The sequence below is a fragment of the Hippocampus comes genome, unplaced genomic scaffold (assembly GCF_001891065.2).
Source record: "Hippocampus comes isolate QL1 unplaced genomic scaffold, H_comes_QL1_v1.1 scaffold29, whole genome shotgun sequence".
NCBI lineage: Eukaryota > Metazoa > Chordata > Actinopteri > Syngnathiformes > Syngnathidae > Hippocampus > Hippocampus comes.
Genome location: NW_017805820.1, coordinates 676,216 through 687,254, shown reverse-complemented (window position 1 = coordinate 687,254; position 11,039 = coordinate 676,216). Strand labels below are relative to the sequence as shown.

At 41.0% G+C, this 11,039-nt stretch overlaps 1 protein-coding gene across 1 annotated transcript; it reads right to left on the bottom strand.

Moving 5' to 3' along the window:
• Positions 1-446: 446 nt before the first annotated feature.
• Positions 447-9,509, bottom strand: foxn1 (forkhead box N1). Its single transcript, XM_019886065.1, has 8 exons — positions 9,256-9,509; positions 7,722-7,863; positions 6,310-6,618; positions 4,814-4,944; positions 4,383-4,479; positions 1,808-2,015; positions 1,339-1,743; positions 447-894 (listed from the first exon to the last, which is right to left on the bottom strand). The coding sequence occupies exons 2-8, from the start codon at positions 7,842-7,844 to the stop codon at positions 593-595; spliced, it is 1,575 nt and encodes a 524-aa protein (XP_019741624.1). The 5' UTR covers positions 7,845-7,863; positions 9,256-9,509; the 3' UTR covers positions 447-592.
• Positions 9,510-11,039: the final 1,530 nt, after the last annotated feature.

Below are 11,039 nucleotides of genomic sequence, written 5' to 3'. Positions count from 1 at the left end.
CCAAAAAATAAAAAATAAAAACAAATACAATACAATATTGGATGATAATTGAATTTAAAAAAATTTGATCCTATTGGTATCAATACAGTTTCATAGTTGTGTATTGTACGACATTCATTTTCTAGGGTTCGCATAATTGAAGCATTTCTACAAGTGCACGAAAAATAGTTTATTTAAAATAAAAGTAATGGGTATTTGTCATCAATTTAATTGGTCATGTAAAAAGGAATTATATTCACAGCCTGTACCATGACTCAAAACTACCTCACCATCATCTTATATCATCTGTGGTTCAAAAATTGTATGGGTTACGTTGTCTTTTCTCACTTTGCTCAAATTGTCCATTTTCTCCTAAGAACTTGTGAGATTATATGAGGCGTAAGGTCACACAAGACATGGGAGCTATACTCTGGTTTGTTGTCAATGGGTGGAGAATTTAAAAAAAAAAAAAAACAGGAAAAACAAGGATTTGAGGGCTTCATGTATCACAAATCCAATGATGAAGCCACTTGCTACCGTAACGCTCATTCAAATCACAGTCGTGTGTCAAGGATCTGTCGGTTATCAAGGTGTGGACAGTTACATGGCCTACTTACACCAAGGATGTGGTGCAGCAGGTCAAATACCCCGGCAAATTGTCTGCTGAGTAAACATCAGGATGCCAACGGCTTGAACAGTCACGTTTCAAGCTCGGTTCACTTGATGTGTCATCAAACTCTATTTTACAGCCATCAAACGGCACTACCGCTGAGGTCTCACTGACGGGCAGAATGTCGTCTACACAGCCGGGATGGACACAGGATGCCTGCAAGCCGGAGGTGATGGACACGGTCGTGGGGGTTGTTTGCAGATGCGACACCAGGCTGTCTTTTTGCAACTCCTCCCACAGGTTACCTTAAAAACAGTTTAAAGTGACAATTGGGAAAATGCTGAGTTCAAGTGTTTACTCACGCTGATAAAAGAGAACTGTCACCTGCATACAACGACAGGATCGGAAAACTGGAAGAACAAGAAACCCTTCTCGTAACTTTGGAATTCTTTGGAGACAAATAGGTGGGTCTCGAGAGTACTTGCCTCCCATCAAGTGTGAAATTAAGCAAAAAGAAATCTTCAGTTATCTGCTTATTTCTGAAAATATGTCTGCAAGCAAGCTGTTTTGAATTTCTCGGCTAATTTACATCATCCAGTTAGAATGTGAAGATGAGGTTTAAAAAAAAATTTGGGTATGTAAAGTAAATAAAATTGTTTATTTCAATCAGCAATAAAAAAAATAAAAATAACTCACCCATGAGAAATACGCTAGTGTAACTGATCTATACCTCCTCCTGTACTGCCTACCTTTCAACTGAAGATCGGTCAGGCTGGGGTTGAGTACATCTACATCATAAGTATCTCCCTCTAATTGCAAGTCCTGCAGGCTTCTTAGACCGACATTGAAGTCGTCCTGGTAGGTGGCACTGTAGGCCGGTGGCAGCCTCCCAGTCGCAATTAAGTTCACACTCCCAGGATGGACGTCTGCTGTGTGCTGCTCATCACATGGGGAGTGCAGGGTCATTGAGTCGCTAAAATGGATGTCGGTGAATGAGAGGAAAGAGGACTGCTGTGAGGCTGGAGGAGCACGTGAATACTGTGGATGTCGACTAGCTCTGCTTGGTGGTTGCCGAGAGACACTGGCATGTCTTGCGTATGGCGCCGTCGATTGGAGCTTCTCGGGCATCTGTCCGATGAGATGGTCTAGGTCCTCTGCGGAAAATAAACATGATCATGGGTTTCACTTCATAACGTTCGAGAATTTTCAGAGTCCTACCTGGTCTCGCCATGCTCCTGCATACGCTGACGGGATCTTTGCGGCGCCACTTGTGCAACTCCTCCTGCATTTTCTCCACCTTGGCAGGATTGAGACCCCACAGACAACCTTTGCGAGACGAGTTCCCATTTTTGCCCTCTAACTTCTCAAAGCATTTGTTCAGGGAAAGGTTGTGGCGCACAGAGTTCTTCCACCCATCAGGGGCTGTCTAGAAAAAAAGCAGGGCAAGGGGAGAAAGGGAATGAGATTCATCGTGCAAGACAGACAAAAATAATTGAACACTTGGTACGTCCAAACAATTACGCAGTCATCCATTTTCCATGTTTTGCTTAATAAGGTCGAGAGTGAGCTAGAGCTCATTCCAGCTAACTTTGGGCAAGACACCCTGGACTGGTCGCTGGCCAGTTGCTGAGCATTTGCACACGGGTTTCCTAGAAGACTGTGCTAAGTTAGCTGGCTGATCTCCCATAATGCAAGTCAGAGGTAGGCAATTAATTAATTATTTTTTTGAACGGGCTTTTCAACTCAGTTGTATTCAATATAAATTGAATGTCTTTTTATAATACAGTGAATTGTATTGTTTCAATAAGCTGCCATTGTCGAGCCCTGGTATAATTGTTGTTGGAATTAGAAAATAAAAACCGAAAAAAGAAAATCAAAGTTAGTCCAATTATCTTAGACTGTATACAGTTAAACAGATATTCACAATAAACTTTCCGCAGATGTGTCGTAATTCTATAAGTTCATCCATGAGGTTGGTGGGTCAGGTAAAAAATGACCACCAAACTGGTGCTCCTTTCAGAACCATCAAATTTTTTGTGCACCCCGGTTTACATATTCGTGTGTGTGTGTGTGTGTGTGTGTGTGTGTGTGTGTGTGTGTGTGTGTGTGTGTGTGGTACAGTATACAAGATTGGATTGCAGGTGTCAACAGACTTGCAGTGAAATGCAAATACAGTAACTAACTTGAGTGACACAGATTATTACTTTGCAATAAAATTCCCATTTATCTGTCACGTTTTCTGGCTCTGCAGCATGCTTTTGAAAGTGACAGACAGCTTCTTGGAATGTCGCTATCCAAGTTGCAAATATTTCCAATCATGAACCTGAGCATACTGTACATTTAACGCTGAGATCCATATCTGCAGCAGTGTGGGGGAGGGAGTTACTGATTAAATTCAGTAACCTGATTGTGTCACCAGAAACACACTGTATGATCAAATGTAATTGTAGGACTGTTGTACAAACCGCACAACAATTAACTTACACAACACACAAACAACCCTCTTATTACAGTATCCCAAGACAACGTGACTGAATCTGTAATTCCTTCCTCATACCTTTTCACACAGTCATGACCAAAATCTCGACAGTGTGTCATTCATCATTATTAAAGAAGAAGTAATTAGTGTCATCAAGTATAACAAAAGCCGAAGACAACTAATAACGAGTGGTAAAACAGGATCCTGAAAAAAAAAAAACCCACTAATGAAATATTGACCGAGCAGTGGGAAAACAATGTACATCACTGTTTTGCAATGAGTTATAAATGTGACAAACACACAATCAATTATCATGCCCATTTCTACGAATCATCCATCCATCCATTTTCGAGACCAAGGGGAGGGAACTCCGATTCCTCGAGAGTAATATCCTGCATGGTTTAGATTCCTCCCTACTCCAAACACACCTGATTCAATTGTTCATGATCGTTTCAGGCCTCGACAGAGCTTGCTGATGACCTGATCATTTGAATCAGGTGTGATCGATTAGGGAGAGATCGAAAACAGGCAGGGAGAACATGCAAACTCCAGACAGATGAGCCAAAGTGGAGACTCAAACCCAGAAACTCAGAAAATGATAACCACTATTTGCTTCTCTGCTACGAACTGCCGTAGTCGTAATTAGGAACAGTACTATGAAATGCAGTCACGCCAGACACTTATGCAACTGCAATTATCACACAGGCCTCAACATTAGGTACACTGAAGAAATAGTCTGTTGGATTTACTGAATATGAAAAAAAAAGTACAGACATTGGTTGCATGCATATGATTTTTTTGTGGGAATATTCATGTTGGTGAAACATGATTTTAATGCATGCTACTGATGTCCATAGTTTTTAAATATAAACCCAAAAGACCTTTTTTCAGGGTTCCCATAACCCAGTAAGATCCCAAACGACACCTTTTTTTATTTGCTCCCATGGTGAAGCTAAATAAGGTATACAGAACATTTTTAAGATACTGTTCAACAACCACTATGAAAAATGTGTCGTTACAGTATATGAATATTTCTAAATCTCAATCAAAGCTCAGCATTATTACTGTATCTTTGTAAAGGCAGAGGTTCGACTCTTACACAATGAAAACTTCATCATGTTGATACACTTTTGTTGTCTGCAAATGGATGCTGACTGGAAATTCCCTTTTGGCATTTCAAGTACAACCATGGCAGCTCTGCGTGACTTGCACAGGGAACTCCACCCAAACTTATTGATGCTTGCACCAGTTAAAGGTATTTTTATTGACATTAGTAGCAAGTGTAGCGTATGTTTATAACCTGCAGTGTTGTACCTTAAAATAGGGGAAGTTTTCAGTCATGAAGCTGTAGATCTCACTGACGGGCAGGCTCCCTGTTTCACTGTTTTTCAGAGCCATGAAGATGAGAATGCTGCAATGACACAGAGAAAAGCATACTTCCAAATCTATTGGACACGGACAACATTGTGGACGTTAAGTAACCATCAATTGATTGATCGAAGACAGGGGAGACGAGTGCAGTGCAGTGTGGTCAGCACATAAGGACAATGTAACACAGTAACAAATGTCATCACTATACTAATTTACTAACATTAACGGTCAAGCGTGTATTTAAGTAAATTCAGCAGTTATTTGAATGATTTTTAGGTTGTTGCACAGTAGAAATGTAACCAATTAGCATTCGTTGACAGTGACTGGGATTTTATAATGTATTAAAATGTGGAAGCAATGAAATTTATTGTCACCTGTATGAGTAAATGGGTTTGGGGAAGAGCGGCTGTGAGTTGTTCCTCTGATGAATTTGAGATGAGAGACTCTGAACAGAATAATTTGGCTTGTTGGAATGCGCCTCAGTAGCATACGGCCATGTCGCAACCTGTAGAGAACACACAGGGACGATATGAACACCTCATATAGTCTATCTTCTTTAGTCAGATTATCTTGTACCATTACTGCAGTGATTGCTATTGCTATTGATCATTGCACTTATTGTGCCTCTTGTAGGGGGCTAAGTGTAGGATAGATAGCACTGAGAATGCGAACAAGGTGTTTTCAATTGGTATGGTTGGTAGGTGACGGTCAGGGTAGGAACACTGGAGATATCCATAAAACCACAATGTTGCAACATAATATGAACTCCAACCTTCCTGTCCGATAGGCAGAATACACACACGGTCAAAAAGGTTGATACCTTTACGATAGGGAGAGGAAAAAAAAAGCACTGGTGTCACTAAAGTAACTTCAAATGCACAAATGTAAAGTAAACATTTGAAAAATTACTGGAAATTAACAAATGTATGCTCACACAGTGAAAGCCGACACATTAAAGCAAAGGGCATTTAAGGGCAGACTTTCAACTCGAACACTTGCTCGATGGCACTCGTGTTTCCTTCTTGAGCATGCTAGCTAGCTAGCAGAGGGATAGCTATGAACTTGGAAGACTTTGTTTTTACTTGGCATTACGTTTGTGAATAACCTTCCGTATGTTGAGAAAAGGGCTATCGAAAATGTGAACAGCATCCTCATGTTTTGTGATGACTTCTTTTATCCGATAAAAAAAGCACAACCGATCCTTCTTCGTGTCCATTTCCAGACTGTGCACAAATTGAAAATAGTGTGTTAACTGAGATCGTTTTTATGTCCCATCTATCCAACGGGCATTCTCCCAGAAGCTTTGTGGTTCATCACTGTACATTTTGGCAAATTCCAGTCTGTTCAGTTTCATGTTATTTCAATGACTATCACAGGTTGTCCCTCCGTTTTCTAAATTTAGTGTCTCAAGTGACCCGAAGCCTATCCCAGTGGACCGTGAGCAAATCACAGGGTGTACCCTAGACTGGTTGCCAGCCAATCACAGCTTTTCTAGTTATTTTTGTCATTCCGAACAGAAGGCAACCACCAAACTACTCCATGTCAAAGCAATAAGAGAACATTTACATCACAACGCTGTAGTAAAAATGGGGACATCCCCTTTTGAAAAACTTTGTTTTGAAAAACTTTGTAGAGACAATACATTTGCTGAAGCGATCTCTGGTCACATTGACCGGCAAAATTCATTGTAAAGTGCATGCCAGGCCAATAGCTGTCACTGTAAAGCAAAATTAATCTTTGTCATGATTTATATGTTTGTTTAGAATTTGGCCCTCAAAGAACACAATAGCTTTAGTAAGTGAATTTGTGAGTAAGTAAAGTTTGACGCTATTGCAGTGCAAATACAGTACTTTTTGTGAGTTCTCGTCACCTGGCCATTGTAGGTGGATTGGTCCCATAGCGTTTGCGCCTCGCTGTTTGGTCCAAGTGTGATGCAGCACATCTGAGGGCTGCAAATCTCCTGCAGGCTGCGAAAGGGAGAGGAACCAGCCTCAAGACAAACTGCATTTGTCACCGTACCCTCGCTGAGCTGGCGCTGGTACGGATGGAAACGACATGCGTCGACCATGCCCTGTCGTCCCATCCCTTCTACGCTGTGCTTGCTGCTCACAGGTGCGTGCCTCGAGGTGAGGGGGGGTCTGGCTTGCTGGGTAAAGCAGACATCTGTGCAATGAGTTGTCTGTGGATTCAAATGGTACAATTATTAGTCCATGTGTGCCCACAGAATCCCTTGGAAATGCTGTCTTCACGTTGAAGTCCTAGGATCTTCAATATTGTCATTTCCAACTATTAGAGCAGGGGTGTCAAACTCATTTTTGTCGAGGGCCACATGATAGTTACCGGTTCCCTTGAAGGGCCGTTATGACTGTGACACCATTTGAAGAAGGCAAGAATAATGGTTTATTCAACTATAGTTTAAGTTGCTGTAATGTGGGTTTTGGGAACAAGAAAACTCTCTTATATATTACATACGAGAATTTGAAATTTTGATACAGATTTTAGCAAGCATCATAGAAGCCGACATGTTTGATTTGCTTTCGCGGGCCACATCAAATGATGTGGTGGGCCAGATCTGGCCCCCGGGCCTTGAGTTTGACACCTGTGTATTGTTTGACATTATAATTATTGGAGCGGGTAAAAGTTGGCCCAATTTTTGCTATTCACTTCACATTCATACCATGTGTCTGCTAAATGCAACTACATTTGTTGTGACTACAAATGTTTGACGCAAAACACCATTACACGCTGTGTTGCTCCTCCCATCTGTTAGGGACCACAACAAATTCCAAAATACAGGTTGACATTGCACAAATCATCCATCCATCTTTTTTTCTTACTGAATGCTCTAATAGACCTTTGTAGGTCTAGATCAATATGAAGAAACTGGATTAAATAAATTGACATAAATACTCACCAGAAATCTATTTTTACAGCTTTTCTCATTCCGATTACTATAGTACATTTAACAGACAAAAATAGTCCAACCCCCCCTCCCCCCCAAACATTACTTTCTCATTCTGATTGCTGTAGTAGTTGGCAATGGTAGTCCACTACTTACTATCGGTCCAAGTGTCATCACATCTGTCATTTTGCAAAATGGGAGACATTTAAGTCACAAAAATGTTCACCGGAAATCAATGAAAAAAAAAATCTCATTCTGATTGCTGTTGGGTCGCCAAAGTCATTTCGACATCACACTTTTCTGTCATGAAAATGATGTTGGGGGCGGAGGGAAGTCAACGAAACAACACATACTCGTTTCACCCTCATTGTGCTCATTACCTGTGATTCTGCAAACTGCTGGCAGGAGGTCCCAAGGTGCTCCTGTGATGTGTGAAGTTTGCGCTGAGGGGACGAGGTTTGAGACTCGTCCTTGCTGGGTGAAAACATTGGAGAGTCTGACATTCTGTACCAAGACGTGATTCTGGAAACATATTCAAACGGGAATTTTTAATTCAATTTCCAATTCCACTGTCATTACAAAGACGTGGTTTCTGTGTGCTGCTGTTGATGTTGAATCTGCGAAAGCTCAAGTTAATGCATTTTTCCTTCGTCTTCTCAAATAAGTGCCTGTTAAACTCAGCTGCAGTATGCCGTCCGAGACTTTAACAGACAATAAATCTAGTTTGACTTGTGCAGGTTCATAAGGGCTAAAAGTTGCACACTCTGTACAGATATGTTATCTGATCTCAGCAGAGACTGGAGACACGTGGCCAGTCAAGGTAACCTCATCTATTTTATAAAAAGGAAGCACATTAAAATGCCCACAAGCCGTGGCTTTTTGGTCATGCGATGCCAAATATCACTGAGGCGGAGAAGTGAAAACAGAGAGGAACAGCAGTCCAAGTACTTTCTGTCCACATGAAAGCAGGTAAAAGGGTGAAGGTGGAAACGGAGAGATTGCATTTCATGCTGCCAAGCAACAAACACTCCGGTGAGTGACTGACACGCTTTCGTCAGCCTGAACGCAGGCACTGAGGCATCAAAGTTCAAGTAACGCCTTAACAGCCCAGCAAGAAAATTGAAAGCACACAATTTGAGTTTGAATGATATTATCTAATGCATTATTTCTAATTGTAATGTCTATATTATCATTCCTTACTTGAGTCATCGATGGAATAATTGAGAGAATAATCAATTCAAAAAGATGTGTTTGTTATCGCCGTAACCACTGGACTCTGCTTGTGTCGACTTTTGACATCACTTGCAAAAAAAAAAAAATGGCATTGTATGGCGTGGTCGGTTACACAAGGTTGCTAATGAAAAGGACTTTTCCAAAAATTTGACAAAAGGTTGATCATGATTAGTGAATGACGGGCTCATTAATTAACATTCGTACCGTGCACAGACGCTCCGTAACCAACCCCGCTCAGCGAAATATGGACTTTAAAGTTCATACTCCCTTCTCTTTATCTTTCTCTTATTTAGTCACTTTAATAGAGGAAGGCTGCTGCCTCACATATGGCGAAAGGATCATATTTAGTAACTAACTTGAGTTGTAATGGATGCTACATGTCTCCCTTTCAGGCAGCAGATTCATGCCATTCATCCCATTGACAATAGTGCAAATGTTATCACTGATGAAAATGAATGATCCTGATTTAGGTCAATTTAAGGTAAACAGATCAATTTAAGGTAAACAGCAATTCTTAAAAAAATAGACAATGTAATTATATTGGGGGTGGGGTTGTTTTTTTTTAAGTTCTCGGGTTTCTCTGAGTGAACTGCGGCAGTTATGTTGACAAAGATCATAGACACACCTGTACTGTAATGCTGAATGTGCTAAATAGATTGCAGGAGGACAGTGAAGACTCACCCTCAATTTAAAATCAGCAATAATGTCTTCCTTGTGGCGTTATGCCCTCAGAATCCCTTTTAGGCCTCAGCACATCCTTGATCCAATTCTTGCAGACGTGCTCTTCAGTGTGCAAATTGTCAAAATGTTCATTCAAGCTGTTGACGGGCCAGTTTTGCATTTGACTGTATGTAATATCATCGTCATTCCATGTGCGTGCATGTGTGTGTCAGGCACTTGTCCAACCAAAGACAGGAATGAAATGAGAGATGAGAGAATAAGCCAGAAGTGAACCTGCTGCAACAGGTTTTGATGGATGTACTAGTGCGCACACAGGCAGCCTTCTCTTCCTCCTTGTGTGACGAGGACATAAGATACACTGAAGACTCAATCACACACAGCCAGCGGCACCTTGCCCTGTGCCGTGCTTTCACAATTCCCACACTTTATAACAAAAGAAATGCAACGAAAGCAGCTAGTTAATTAATAAACCTTTTATTCACTAGCCAGCTTTTGTGCTGCGCTCCTTACAACACATGCGCCAAACCCAAGGCCCGCAGGCGAGATCTGGCCCGTGACTTCACTTAATGTCATTCAATAAATCGTGTGCGTTGAATTCATGTTACTCTCAAATTGTTTTAATCGTGTGGAGATATGACATATTGCCAGCATTTTTTTTTGTGACCAATCCCTCTTTTAAAATTATTTGAAAAAAATATATTTTTTACTGGTTCTGATGTCAAAACTAGTTATATATAAATTTCTTTTGTGTATATGGGAGAACGCAAGGTCATCATACAATTTATATGGGTTTACAGTCATAATGGCCCTTCGAGGGAAAATATAACAACAGCGTGGCCCGTGACAAAAAGGAGTTTCACGCCCCTGCCTTCCAAGATGCTTCCTTGTGCTTGATACTTCATAGTTGAAAAAAACGCACTCTTTAACATCAAACACAAGCTATTTCAAATCTATGACGAATGAATTACGAATTCGAGAGTCAAACAACCAGCATCATAAACCCCTTGTGCAGCATAAAGGTAAGGCAGTCTTGAAATGGTCATACAAGTGCAAAATAAGTTAACCAGTGCACCATGAAACCGACTCACCCTTCTACGACAGGTGTTGGAGTTGTCAAGCGTAAGGAAGTGATGACAGATGCTCACTACAGGTGAACAGACGACGTACTTTTAACAACCGTCATACAAATATGAAAAAAACATGACTGCTTTATAATGAAAGGTAAGAATGTGACCCGCTGCCAAATATGCAGAAGGAGGTTTGTGTGTTTTCTCGTCTGCCCATTGTCTACCACAATTATCTTGTTCAAAAGTCGGACCACATTGCCAATCAATCCCAGGGTTTATACTGTATGTCGAGGCGGATAACCATAATCCTGCATTTACACCCTCGCTGAGTGAGGACTGTTTGTGAAAGCCCTTGCTCACCTCTGCATGTACCACTTTTATCGTTACGCTGCGCTTAACGTCACAATCTCCATTTCAGACCATAATCCTGCATTTACACCCTCGCTGAGTGAGGCCTGTTTGTGAAAGCCAGCGCTGTACTCATCATCTGCGCCATCTCCAGTATCCTTCTGTGATGGCATCACAAACGAAGGAAGTGTGAGACACACTATTTGAGTTAATTCTTCGAATGCTCACTGAGCTGGAATCCCATGAGATATACGCTGGCATCAAATTGATTGGAGCTTTCTAAATTCTGAGTGTATTAAGACTTATAATTCGGAACCCATGCATCGTTTCTACGTCGGCAAGTATATATATGTTTTGGTTTGTTTTTTT